At 44.8% G+C, this 14,728-nt stretch overlaps 1 protein-coding gene across 1 annotated transcript in view; it reads left to right on the forward strand.

Moving 5' to 3' along the window:
- prkcha (protein kinase C, eta, a) overlaps window positions 1-14,728 on the forward strand; it is a 44,940-nt gene that overhangs the window by 1,483 nt on the left and 28,729 nt on the right. The window contains exon 2 of the mRNA XM_015350570.2: window positions 11,916-11,979. Coding sequence (XP_015206056.1) covers window positions 11,916-11,979 — 64 coding nt within the window. The remainder of the gene's footprint in view (window positions 1-11,915; window positions 11,980-14,728) is intronic.

Genomic DNA, 14,728 nt, shown 5'->3' on the forward strand with positions numbered 1-14,728 from the left:
TTATATTCGATTCTGGCTTAACATTCGACCCACATGTACAGCATACTGTCAAAACATCTTTTTTTCACCTTAGAAATATCGCAAGACTACGCCCTATGCTATCATTAACTGTGGCTGAAAAGCTGATCAACATATTTGTATTCTCCAGAATTGACTACTGCAATGCTCTGCTCCCTGGTGTATCTAAATCTACTCTGAACAAGCTGCAGTATGTCCAAAATTCAGCAGCCAGAATCCTGACCAGGTCTAGTACAAGTGTTCACATTACTCCTATCCTGGAGTCCTTGCACTGGCTTCCGGTCAAATTCCGCGTAGACTTTAAAATCCTCATGCTCACCTATAAGGCTTTACATGGCTTGGCACCTCAATAACTGTCTGAACTTTTATCGCCCTACTCCCCACCTCGCAACCTCCGCTCTTCAAATTCTGCCCTCCTTACTGTCCCCCAAGCCCGTCTACATTGTATGGGCGACAGGGCCTTCTCCTGCTATGCCCCCAAGCTCTGGAACTCTTTGCCCAAGGATATTAGAGAGTCACCTTCTCTAAACTCCTTCAAATCCAGACTCAAAACCCTCCTTTTCAGAAAAGCCTTTACTTAACTGGTTCCATTCTTCACCCCTCTGCTCTTCTTAATACCATCTTCCACGGTCTCCTCTATTGTTATTGTTGTATTGTTGTAATTATAATTGTGTCCTGTCTTGTGAAATTTTCTTATTTATTGTTGTAGTCTTCTTATTTATTGTTATTGTCATCCTGTAAAGCGCTTTGAGAAGCCACCTTTAAAGGCGCTATATAAAATAAAGTTTATTATTATTATTATTATTATTATTATTATTATTATTATCTGTACTTTGCATTTTAGATGAGATGCCTCACCTTTAAAGGTCTACCTGGGTTGCTCGCGAAACCTTCACAGTCGCAAAATACAGCCTTTGTTTCCCCCCTAACTCTCTTCACCATTTGCTTTGTCTGTCCTGCACAGAGCGTTTTCCCTCTGCTCCAGTTAATCTGTCCTGTCACAGTGTGCATTGGCTTCTCAGTTCGGAGATTGCACCAGGGGAAAAGACTGCTGTCGCCTCTTCTACACTGGTGAAAACGAGCGCTCACTTGCAGACTGGTGCATTTGGGTGTATATCTTCCAGGACTTCCCCTCCTGTTCTTGTAACTATGGGTCATCTTGGGCAGGAAATATAGCACGCCAGTAAGTACAGCACTAATTAAGAGCTGTCACTTACAGCTTCTTTGCAAGAGCAAGCGGGCCTATGACGTATCTGTTTTATTCACAAAAGGCTTACACTCATCTCCGTGACTAGAAAACAATCGTTTCGTCGAGTCCTCCCATTCAAGCAACCCTAAGGGCTTTGTACAGGACATTTTGAAAAAACAATATCGAGAAGAGGAGCTCTAAACAGCTTAGAAGGCATTTGCCCTCTTTTCTTTTGTTTTGTAATTTTGTTAAACAAAAGTGATAAGTTTACAAATCAGATGGGGGCAGTTTTCAGCCCTTGCCAGGGGTAGGGAGCAGAGCTTTTCTTCAGAAAAATAATTTCTTTGGCACTTAATTTCTCTGCACTCCTCTGGGGTTGTTCAGTTCTGCGGCTGTGGTGTGCTGTGTTAAATTCTAAGTGCCAGATAAGAGAAAAGACAACTGCCCATTTTCTGACGACCGCAGTCTCATGCGCTTGATGAACTCCGGACATCAAACACCAAGTATGTTTTATGGAAGCGGGTTCTGAAGCAATAAGAATGTGGTTCACGGGCCCCAGAAAAAGATTTTCTAAAGAGGGGATACTGTACATTGGATAGTTCAGAGCTCCAAACGTGACAATGATGAGGGTACAAAAGAGTATTTGAGGCTGCAATGGAGGGAAAGCCATCCGGCCCATATTGCATGCTTGGTATTGCAGCAGCTGAGGGAATCTAAAACGTTGTTTAAGCTGTGTCTTAGAGGAGCACAGAGTGGCTGGGAAGACTGTTGCACATCCTACAACTCTTTGTGTGAAGAAGTGTTCCCCGTTGTGTGTCCTTAAAGTATTTCCCCTCGTGTTTCCACTTATGACCTCCATAAGTCACACTAGAGTGAAAAGGTCTCCTGGATTGCTTTTTTCCTTACCTGACCTCAGAAGGAAGGATCTTGCCTTTCTTTAGGACTGAAGAGATTTAGCTCCCTTTCTGTATCCTTTCTGTATATGACACCCCAGGAATCGGTTTTGTTCTCTGGATTCTTTCCAAGGCTATCATGTCAATTTTGTGGTTTTGGTGACCAAATCTGTTGTGTAGTTAGTGCAGTGCAAAAGTTCAAGCTTAACTTCCCTGGATTCGAATTCCACAATTTATACTTTTGTACCCAAGTGCCCTGTTTGCATTTTCTATTGCTTCCCCGCATTGTCTTGAAGAGCAAATAGAAGGAGACAGAAAGATCTACATAGACCATCCTCTTTGCCTACGTGGGTAGTTTCCTACCACTCAGAATCACTTGTGCAATACCGTGGATATTCAGCATTTCGAGAGAGGAGTTTATTTGTCATGTGTCCATGTGTATTCAGATCCTTATTCAGGCTGTTCTCTCGTGATGTGCACAGTACAATAGATGACGCCACACAATGTGAACAGTACATCACCAAAGAGTAAATAATAACTAGCCCTTCATCGTGCACAACATAGCACAACAACATACAATGGGTACTACAGAACACTAAATAGCAGAACCATGCAAGTTCTCTGTACCTGTGTGGATCATGTTGCACTTATACCATTAGCCTGTTTACTGAGCTCCAGTGTTCAGCACACACCTGGTCACTGCTGGCCCAGGAGCTGCCTCTCTCTTCTGTGTGTTCAGTAACTGGGCCAGAGCTTCCTCACAGGCCGCATACGTGCTGCAGTCCACAAGGCACGAAGGGCTTCGTAAATATGCAGGGGCCAAAGGACTGTTCCGGAAGTGTCAGCTTTATCTGCTCCTGTGTAGTTTCATAAATACGCATTCCCCCTCCTTACTTCCCCACCAAATGAAAATTAGCGCTGGTGAAATTTGCGGGGTGTGATTTCACTTCTCCATGCGTGTATTTTTATTGCTATGGTTAACCCACTATTGGGGCTGTCCTTTCCTATCCCTTTCTCCTGTTGACAGTGATTCTGTTGGTGGGTTTTACTGCGCTTTGCAGGGTTGCTACCCAGTCACATTGTTTCTCTGAATCTCTGCACGTCTGACATGGTAGGGGTGAAAAGGACTCGTCTGAGCTGCACGTTTAATCCGCTGCAGGGCGGATGGATAGGAGGGGACCGCACTCACAGAAAGGTAATGTAATGCAGAGGAACCAGCAAAGGTTAATCTTGCCACCGAAAACTAAAAAGAAAAAACACCACATTTTCGCTGTGGCCCCTCTTCGGGTATGTGGGAGACCAGGAGAGGGAGGAGGAGAATGGGAGAATGGATAGAGGGGTGTGGAACTGGAGCTCCAGGGATGACAAGAGGTGATGGATCCCAGGAGAGGCGTGGAGTGCAGGAGTGTCTATTTAAATGGAAAGGAGAAATCCGAAAGAGATTCGTTGATCACTTCTTGCTGGAGACGTGTACGGACCACGAAGGACGATTCTGGCTTCTGATGTCTTTCTGGTGTAGCAGCCCTTGAGTCCCTGTGAAGCGATGCAGACAGAGAGAGGTCTGTGTCATCAGAGCTGGGGGAGGTAAAGTAGGAGATGAGCAGTTTGGACACGGTCATCTCACTAAAATGATAATGTACCAGGTTTTCTTTCTCTTTTCTGACAGTGTTGTCAATTGGTATTCATTACCTGGCTTGCAGGAGCACCTTGTCACATGCAGGTGTTTTTCTAATTAATCACGAATTCAGTAATTCTATTACGTTTCCTAAACATTTCTATTTTACAATTTGATTTCTAACCATACCATCATGGTGTTTTTCAGAAACCACAATGGGGGATTTCAGTTATGAGTTGAAGTGTTTAACATGTCTGTCACTCGGGCAGGTCTGGGCGCCTCCTGCTTTAGAACAGTGATTTTCTTCTTGTGGGGTCTGACTGGTAAATTTATAGAATAACATAAGTTTATTTATTTATAAGTTTAGTTTACCAGTTATTTTATAGATTTACCAATTTTCCAAATACTTACATGACCCAGCGGGTGAAGCTGAAATCACATGGGTGTTACCATGTTGTGAGCACCAATACACAGAATGTAAATGAATTAAAATTCTTACTACGAACCTGGAGCTCATGCAGGGGATCAAATGCCGCAATGCAGTGAAGGCTTTGCTTATATCTCAGATACTAACTGGGAATATAATCTGGTGTCTGTTATGTAGATGCTCTTTACATGTCCTTGCACAATACACTTATGTTGGAAGAACTTAAGGGTCAGCCTGGGAGTTTCTCTGGGAGTGGCGTAGGTAGGTACATGCACAGTGAGGTACCAGCTAGAAGAATGCATGGCATCTCCAGCAGTGAGTTCAGTGAGTTTTTGTCTCACCCGCTGTGCTCCTCCTCTACCACGGCCCACTTGCTGTTTCTCCAGCACAGCGGCGCGGGGTATCGCACACTGTGATGCATGAAGCCGCTGGTGTTTGATCTCGACAAAGCTGTCACAGAAGACCCGCGGGGACCTCTGAACGTTATTAAAGATGTACAGCGCCATTTTTTCTACACGTCTTTGCAACTGGCTCGTGCCACACTTGGCTTTTGCAATAGGTGTGAATTCAACTCTTCTGGGTGCAAATAGCTTTTTTGCATTTTCCGTTCATCAGTAATGAAAACGGGCTTGGCAAGCCACTCACTACAGTTATTCTTGTGCCCTTTTGTAGAGTAGCTGAATTTTGATATGCTATCATGGGTCTCATCTATGGGGAAATTTTCCAAAACCTCTGACTGAATCATTGAAACAAAAGACTGACCCAGTAAAGCTGAGGTGAAGGGTGAGTCTTACAGCCTGAGGTTACTGGTTTGAATCCAGGATATTACACTAATTGGCAGAAACCAGGAGCTTCCAGCTTGTGGAGTACTGTATAACTTGGCTCTAGTGGGGCCGAGGTTAATCTCCAGTTCTTTTGATTCCCCAACATTAACAGAGTCCTTCATGTTCCAAACGTGGAGGATAAAAAGTGAAGAAAAACGAATGAATTATTCCAAGCTGTGTGAAAAGACTCTTCCCCACCGACAGTGGGGGGTGAGAGCTGCAGCCGTGTGCTCAAGACCACTCTAACCTGTGGTTAAACCGGCATTTCCATTCTTCAACCTGAGCTGTGTAACTGCTGTGTGTGGGTGTTCAGACAGCTTCCTGAGTCAAAGGAGATATCTTGTTTCCAGTGCACAATCTCCTCTTCTTCTTCAGTGTCTTACAATGCCTTTAAATGTAATCTTGTTCTCTTTTGTCTCATTTATCAATGCAGACAATCGGGCCTCAGCATGCTGGTGTCAACACACCAAAACAGATAGCAAATTATTTTGTAGATTCTAACCATTTATCACACCGTGATTCATGAACCTGAGCCTTTTTGTAAGAAAAAGCTCAAGCAAAACTTTCCAGAGACATTTAGTGCTTACTGTTGCTGTAGGTATAGTAGTTGGCAGCCTTGATGTGGGGAATTTGTATGACAAATGTGCGTTAGTGTGTTAGTCCAGCCTGTGTGGCCTCTTTTCAGTACACACGTACAGCATTTGCACCTACATACATGCTTATATACACATGCATATAAGGCATCGCTTGTATGTCATTGTTCTGCAGGTTTGTCAGTATCACTCTCCGTCAGAAAACCTGTATAACGAGAAGGATTTGACTTCCCTAAGGCCCATGAAAAGAATTGCTTTGCTTTATTTTTGTACTGTGCGCACAAGCACAGGCTTGTTTTCACTTTCTCACTCACTTTCTTCTCCTCTTTCCCAAATCCTTTTCTCTCCAGCTGGCCTGGGGGGTGATTCGCGGGAGTCTCTTTCCCAGGCTTCTCCCCCTTATCCGTGTTTCGTCTTCTGTTTATTATCGGATTAGTTCTGGGAGAGGGCGATGTCATCAGATTGTTACCTTGTTCTTTGTAGAAATTATTAGTCAGGAATGTGGGAAAAACGTCTTGCAGTCAGTCTTAAGTCTGCTGTATGGGAACACACTGCTTTTTGAGAAGCTGGTCTTTGCAGAAGAGTTGAGCCCCCGTCCTTGATAAATATTAGATTGATGATGTTCAATTGGTATGCAGTTGAAAACCTACCAGCAGGCACATCTCTTCAGTGGAGCTGTGGAAATAGCTGGCAGTGAGCTGCTTTGGAATCGGAGGTAAAGAGGACCAGAGTGAGTTCAGCTGATTAGATCCGTGTCTCCCAGTGGGCACTGGGAGGCAGGGCAGTGGAATACAAGGGCATGGTGGCTGTGCGAGTGCGCTGGTGTGCGGAAGGTCAGTTGGCTGGTTTTGTTGTGCTGTGAAGCAGTGTCTCTGTTTTACCCTCACTGCCTCCATCCGTTCTGAAATCACCAGATCAATTCGGCTTACTGCCAAGACCCTATTATGGAAGGAAGACAATAATTAGGCCTTGCTCCACAGTATTACTGAATAGCACAACAATCTGAAAGTTACCCCAGGGCACATGGTGTTACACGGATACCCCTCCCCAACTCAAGGCCACTGTACCCTGGTGTCACTAGAGCACCTTACTGTTTATACCAGACGAACAGCATGACACAGTTAAAGTGTTGGCGTCTGGACTGAAGGCTCAGCCTGCTCTTTGGGGTAGTGCCTTCAGCGACTGAGCCACTCAGAAGCTCTCCACAGTGTGTTTCCCAGTAGGGGGCTCTGTGCTGAATTTCACCCCCCACACTTCCACTAGGGTGGCCATCACAGTCCGGAGAGACTGCGTGTCACATTTCCGTTGAAAACGCCATCTATTATAAACTGTTACTGCATAGGCATGTTTGGTACACCATACATATGGGCAACGGCCATCACTTGACCTTCAGCTCCACTTTTAGCTGCTTGCAGAGAAATGGTGTTTGTGGTCTGAATGAGGTGGTGGTGACTTCACCAGAAAAGTGCTTCTTTATAGTGTTTCTTGTAAGTGCAAACGTGTGTCAGCAAGAACTAACTCACTTTGCAGCATCTTCAGCACTGAATACAAACAAGCTGTTCCATGGAGATTGTACTGCAGCTAAGGCAGAGAGATCTAATCCAGCCTGTAGCCCCGTCATCGATGGTGGAAGGAGTAGGAGTTTAGGCCCTTTGTTGTTGCTGCTGGTCTGACAAATGGAGTATGTTGTCCAAGAAGTTGTGCTTTTGAGACTGTTTAACTGAGAGCTGGCAAAATCTGGAGAGCCACCTGATGCTTTTAGTGATGAGAGAATTACTTTCTACTCTATATCATTTTGAAATCATGTTTTTACACGAAAAGCATTCCCCACTGAGTTCTAAGCTTTGACTGCTCTGAAATTGACCAGTAGGTAGGTTCTTCAGTCTTCCCTGAGGTGAACAGAGTGCCCGTGTTAAAGCCAGAGAGCACTGTGATGAAGTCTGCGTGTTGTCCTTACAGCTGTCTCTGTCCAGCAGGCTGAGGGGCCAACACAGCAAAGGGCAGTAGGACTCCGAGTCACTGAGTCATACTGGGCTGTGAAATGTCAATTCCCCTTTTCGCTCATAATGTGCTTGCTGTGCCAACCACAGACGTACACACTCAACACTCTCCTCCCACATGTGTTCAGATAAATGGTGGTAGATATTTATAAATCGCTGCTATGTGGCTTTTTCCACCAGCCTTGCAAAGACCACCTCAATGTGAGAGAGCTCATGCATGCTTCTCGGTGATGTCATCCTAGAGCGCACACTGACCATGGTCTTAGACACTCTGCCTTGCCTGCCACACTAACCAAATCCCTGTTCTTGTAACCAGCCACTTTTATGATGAAAAGAGCGCCACAGCTTTATAATTGTGAAGATAATCAGAATGCGGTGCTGATATCAATTGTATATCGTACCTTAACGCGTGTTCTATTCCAGGTGATTTCTTATTGGTTGACTAGTTTAGTAGACTGTCTTTTAAGAAAAGCAAGTCAGTTGCAAAGTGCAGTTCAGGGGGACAGACATGACTCTGTCTCTTTTTGCCTTGGAAGCTTTTAAGTAACCCTGTGGCTCTTGAATTTTCACAAAAGCAAGCAGATCTTCTACTTCTGTTTCACAGCTCGCAGAGTTCCTTCTTTTATATTTAGACACAAGATACGTGTCTAAACAGTGTGTAGCCTAAGCACTTTTTTTATTTTTCCACAGTTCAGCAATCTGTCAAGCTCTGTTTCTGGTTATTTCTGTTCACCACTCCACAACTGTGCACGGCAGATGAGAATGAAGACGCCTTGAAATAGATTTTTGTCTCTTTTCTTATTGAGTCTGTAGGTGTGGGCTGTGAAGAGGAAAAGAGAAAGCTCATTATGTGGCATTGTTCCCATTTTTGATGAATTTCAAACCTGCCCACAGCTTTCCACTCGGTGTCGACCGCAAACCATGGTATAAAATGCCGTGTGTGAGAGAGACACTTGTGTTTGTGACATCACTGTCTGGATTCCGTAGTGTCACGGCACTTTCCGGCTCACAGCCGAGCTGCTTCCCTCGGTGAGAGGGTCACTGCTCTGCTCGTGAGCTCCGGGAGCTGTCCTGTCCCAGCTCCGGCTCCTCCGGAGGGAATTTCAAGAAGAGGTTCTTTTCGTAACTCTTCCATTTGTTTTTCCCTCGTCGTTCTCTTACCTGCCATGACAAACCGTAGCAATTCCTTTGTTCTGTCTTCTGACTTACAGTTCTCACCACTGCCTCTACACCAGTGTAAGAGTCACAGATGAAACCACAGATGTTTCCTCTTGACAGCTGGGTAATTGAAAAGTCATTGTCACCCAGCTTTACTATCCTTGTCTCACAATGGGACATAGAAAGCAGATCATTATGAATCAATCTGTCTCCAGCCATTGTCAGCTATTTTCCTGTAACACAGCGTATCAGTTATAAATGACTAATTGAGGTAGCTGCTCTTTGGAGAATCATGGCGTGCTAGGCCACAGTATGCTATGGTATATGCTTAATCTGATATTAGACAAACACATAGCAGGTCATGGATAATGAGCTATCCGAAGATTTCTTCTGCATTCTTAACCTCTTAAGAGTCTGGGAGGAGTGAGGGTGATATGCCTGTCCTTCCATGAAGACAGAAAGCCCTGAGTTGGAGAGGTATGCCCCGGCACTCCTGGGAAACCAGCCCAACCTGCCCAGCCTCTGTGTGCCTCATTCCTGCCATTCTTGTACTGTGTCACCATGCATGCTTGCAGAAATACATTATCCAGCACACTGATCCCATTTCCTCTGGGCTGGGCCAGGCCCAAAGGCTGTTTCTTACTGGTTGTCTTGAGAGATAAATGGGGAATATTTGGGGAAAACCAGAGCTAGTTTAGGGGAATGCCAAAATCTTCAAGTGCCTGTATTGAGTGTTTTACCACCTTTTCTCTTTCAAAGCCTGACCACAGAGCTCATCTTTGTAGTGTAGCCCCAGGATTACTACTTAACGTTCTTAATTGAACGCCAGGGCAGGGCCCGGTTGTTGGGGTGTGATGGTGTGAAACTGTTCTAATGCCACGCGCCACCACAACAGAGACAGCTCCCTCACAGTGACACCGTCTCTGCACCAAGATCACCCGCTTTGTGTGGGCAGCCCACTCTTCCTATTGATCATGAGGAACAGGACCCTTTGTATAGTGCACATTGGTCCCATCGCCCATTGTCCAATTCTCCTGGGTTTTATAGATGAAAACCCTATGTGGGTGGTGTGCTTGCTTGTAGTTGGGGCTTGGTCAATTAACCCTATTAACAATGGCTGCCATTTTGGTCAGGAAGAAGAAAAGTGTGCTTAGACCAGCATGGATTTCTGCTGGGCCATATTTTGTCTCTGTCCCTTTCATTCCCTTAGGGCACATATTGCTAATCTGTGTTTTGACTGCTTTCTCAGGCAGGGTTTGTGGAAGTACACATCCATGCGTCCTCACACACAACACACGCAGGTGTTAGATTTGTTTCCCACCAATCAGGGTTTGTTCGTGTAAGCAGAGCAGGTCAGGTGAGAAGGTCAGGATCATGACATGAGGAGACACAACCTGGGAATTCTTTAAAGTTGTTTACAAAACTCTTGGCAATGCTATTATATATTTTTTTGTTTACTTTTCCATAATAGGAAAATTTCGAAACGCATGCAGACAGGGTGTTATAAGTACTTTACACTTGGATGAGTTAATGGCCTTGAAACACAGGGAAGTGCTTTTAAAACTGAGAACAGGAAGCAGTTGTTTACCGGTCAGGAACAAGCTGCCCGGCCATGTTGATGAAGCTGATACTCTGGTTTCTTTCAAGAATCGGCAGGGATCAATTCCTTCTCTCTTTTGTGAACTTTCTTGCGTTCTTACTGCACCTATGTGTTCATTTAGAAAAAGGAGCTGCAGTGCTCGGCTGTCACTTCTTCACTTTGAAACTGCAAAGAGGTTGAAGCCCTTCCTCATAGCACAGTGTTGGGAAGCCATCTCAGGATGAATGATCCCCCTCAGCTCAGTTTTAGGATGAGGTGTTGGAGCAGGTATTCACCGGCTGCTACCGTAGCCTTTGGTGCTGGAGCTCATGAGCTTTTCTGGTTTGCAATCTTTTTTGTTTGGTCATAAGATATGTTCTTGTCCACCTTAGGCATTTCGCTGTGCTTCCACTATTCCAAGTGAAAGAAGGTCTTTCGGACCTCTAGGTAGAGCTTCTGACTCCCACACGGGGGCTTTTTCGGAAGAACGAGGCTTCTGAAATAAAATGTAAACCCCTGGAGTTCCAGCTGAAATGGATATATGAGATCAGGACCTGGGGTACAATCTTGTGAATGCGTACAGACACCAGCATAAGCAGCCACTCTACGAACGAGCACTGAGATCCTGTCTTCCCATTTCAATATTCACAGTGTGTACACTGCAGCTCCTGCAAATCATAATCCATTAAAGAGACTGAGTCTGGTGACAAATCTATCTCGGAGAACAGTCATACCCAGGTATACGTTGGGGATGCATTCTAGAAAAGAGTGCCCTATAGAGAATCAATGAATGCTGAACAAATGTCATTATTAGGATTAAATTTAAACAGGGGGTTAGGTTCTGGGGCTCAGCCATACAGTCTACATGCACATAAGAGGTGTTTTAGTACATTCTTTATTAAGACAGCAATATCCGAAATAAACAAATATAGGTCTTAGGATATATATTCAAGCAGTCTAAGATTAAAAAATAATTTAAACACTAATTTAATCTGACATACTGAGAAAAGCCTTGCGTCATTTATTAGTTTGTATACATTAAAGCCTCTTTTGGGTTTTGCTCCAGCTAATGACTTCATCATAGGCAAATGTGTTTGTCTCTGCCCTGTGCTGACTCCTGGGTTTGAGCAGCTGAAGTGTAGCCCGGGGGGTTGAATCAGAATGATGAATGGCACTCCTGGCGGGACTGTTTGTACGTCTGTTCCCACCTATCGGTTCACCAGTCGTTTCAGTCCGAAACGAGTGAGCGCATTCTTAGCAACCACAGCGGCAATGGGAAGAACATGTCCAATAGGTGCTTTTGAAGCCAAGACCAATATTCTGGATACTGGAATACATACTGCATTGTATAAGAGTGGAGAGGGAACAATGGCACATATACTGCTTGATGATGATGATGATGATTATTGTTGTTTCGTTGTTAATTATAATGTGAATGATATATTATATATTGATGATGATAATAACAATGGAAAGGTTTTCCATGATCAGAGAAGAGAGGGTGTGATGTGAGTGTAAATTACGTGTCTGCCGCTCTCCGGTGTGCGTTGCTGGAAAGGGACAGTGGGGACAGAGCCTTGCACGGGGTGGCTGATTGTGTCCTGTCTGTGTTCAAACAGGTGGACCTGGAGCCCGAGGGGAAGGTCTACATTGTGATCTCTCTCACCGGCTCCTTCACAGACGGTAAGCCGACCACCGCCGCCGCCGTCTCCCTTCTCTCCCAGAGTGTGCCCGGGTGTGACTCCTGCGCGGATCCGTGCGTCTGCAGGAATACTGCTCGGGCTGACAATCGGACAGCTGTGCGCCGTTCGGCATCCCGCCAGAGTATCTTCATCCCCTCTTGTTGTCTTACTGAGTCTTATTCCAAAAGGGTTTCTCTGAGACTTGATATACCTTTAAGTTGTGATAACGTACTGACACTATCTTAATGTTAAACCACTGTGGTTCCAGATCTCAAGTACACAAAGGCTGTGTAATAAATCTTTTGGATATGAAGCATTTAGCTTAACGATTGAAAGCTGCAGTCCTCTGAGACGCTAAGACCGCTGAGACCGTTTTTGTCTGTGAGCGGTCTGGGGGGCTCCATTTCAAGTGCTGGAGTTAAAGGGGTGCTGTGCTGATGAGTAACGCGCCCGCTGGACTCCTTCAGGGCTCGCCACCCGTTTTCTCTGTGATACGCCTGTGCATGTTCTAATAGTTCATCTGACTTCCTGCAGTGCTCTGGCAGGGCAGCGCGGCGTGTCGAGCTGGCTGCGGGTCTCCTCGCTCTGCTGGCTCTGTGCTCGTGTTCACCCCCCCTCAGGTCACGCTTGACTCCCAGCAGCCCCCACTCAAGCCCTGCGGCCTGCCAGGTGTTGTAGCCTGTGCACAGCGCGCAGGGAGTCTGGGCTGTGGTGCTGCAGACAGTGACACACTCTGCACTTCCTGTGCTGAAACCCAATTTGATGTATTTGTGTGATGTAATTGGCCGTCAGGTATCGGGTCCAAACTGACCTGTAAAAATGCAAACCAAGTCCAGTACAGGACGTGCCTCTGCAGTGGCGCCGAGCAGAGTGCTCCACAACTTCAGAACAATAAAATGGACAGCTGGTGTTCATCTTGGAGAAACTGCCTGAGCTGCCCGTGTCATAAGTCTGGGTATCGGAGATCCAGTGACTAACAGCAAGACCAGCTTTGGTGACAGTGTGTTTTACCAGTCGGCCTCAGAAGTTTCATTTCTGTTCAAGTTCCCTATGATCTGCAAGGCAGTGGCTTTTTTAGAAAAAAGAAAAGGCAGAATTGTCAAGTGGTTCCGAAAAAGAAACACAGGCTCATGTACAATATCAATGTGCTTGTATTTAAAGCTACCAACACAATGGCTGAATTCAATGCTGAGTAATTGTTTTGAGGAGCATGAAACCTTTTCCATCTGCTCACACGAAGTTAATGAAGCTCTAATTTCTCTGCCAGCTGTGTGTTGCTGTGGATGACCTGCAGGAGTGGATATGAGCTGTAGTGCCTGGCGGCTCTCAGACGCCGAGTTTACTTTTGGACTGAGATGGGTTCTGAGCAATATTCCCTCTAAGTTGTGCGCACACAGGTTATGAAATCAGCACACATAGGAAATTGAACTGCGCTCAAAAAAAATAAATTCCCCCAAAAATATATGATAATAAAACAAACACAGTCGTCATCTGAAAAGTGTGGAATTGACCACATGACTTGACTGTGTGCATTATTATTTCTACTCGATCATCAATATCTATGCTCTCGTAGTCTCGTACCTCACTGTTCCAACTCGCTCCAACTCGCCCCACACTCAGTCTCCATGACTGGACTCGCTGTGTCACTGTCCTGGTCTTTAGGCTCTCTGTGCTTCACAATAAACAGCCTTTTCCTTTTCCAGTTTGTACAGTGTGCGTCGTTGAAAGTTGATATCGTAGAAACGTAGACTAATAGTGTTCAAATTTGGATTACTCAATTAAAAGTGTATTTTACTTAAAAAAATAAAAACATTGATTCACTATGTCGAAAGAGGTGAAGACCTGCAAGATCATTTGAAGGGGAACGGCTTGATGAATTGGTAGAACCCCCTACTCCGAAAAGTCATCATTTGATATATGTTCCGTTGCGAGAAATATTAACAAAAATTAATTTCAGGTTAACAATTTTATATACACTTCGTTTGGTTTCTACACTTTTTTTGTCACTGGGAAAAACAAATTGCACAACTTGAATTTTTTGCGCACACAGGCCATTAGAAATTAGAGGGAAGATTGATTCTGAGTGGGTTTTGCCAGTTCTTCCCATGCCCGAGTGGATTCAGTGACATTCTGACTAGGCTCATGGGTGTCTGTGAATAGTCCTTGTGTTCTTGCGTGCCCTGAGATGATCCAGGGACCTATCCAGGGTATGATCCCACCTTGTACCCTGTACGTCTGGGACAGGCTAGTTTGCTGTAACTTTATCAGGAAGAAGAGACTTTGTGACGATGAATGGGATGTTTATTGCCATACTGTTCCACTCTTTGACACTGCATTTCTTGCATGCTTTTGACATGACTTTCATCTTGAACCTTTTCCTTTTGTTAAAAAGCTGTTATTAACTGATGCATTTAGTCAGTAACCGGTCAACGCGTCCTGACAGCAGTGCTTTTCTGTGAGCTGTGTTTGTAGTGACAGGGAGTTTTTGCATTGGAGTTGGAATGCAGACAGAGCATAAGGAATTGATATCAGACTAGATTAGATGAGCTGATCATTCACAGGAGATTCTTAGTTGAATAGATAAAAAGAGATAAATAGAGACGATAAGCTGTAAAGGAGAAATACAAAATACAATTTAAATGATAGAAGTAAAAGTTAAGGGAAGAAAGTCTCCGGTTAGCTCACTTGGTGGTTACCAGTGTCTGGAGTTTCCATTGTGTAGGAACCAGAAATGCCTGACAGGCAGAAAG

This window comes from Lepisosteus oculatus, chromosome 8, assembly GCF_040954835.1.
Source record: "Lepisosteus oculatus isolate fLepOcu1 chromosome 8, fLepOcu1.hap2, whole genome shotgun sequence".
In the NCBI taxonomy this organism is placed as follows: domain Eukaryota; kingdom Metazoa; phylum Chordata; class Actinopteri; order Semionotiformes; family Lepisosteidae; genus Lepisosteus; species Lepisosteus oculatus.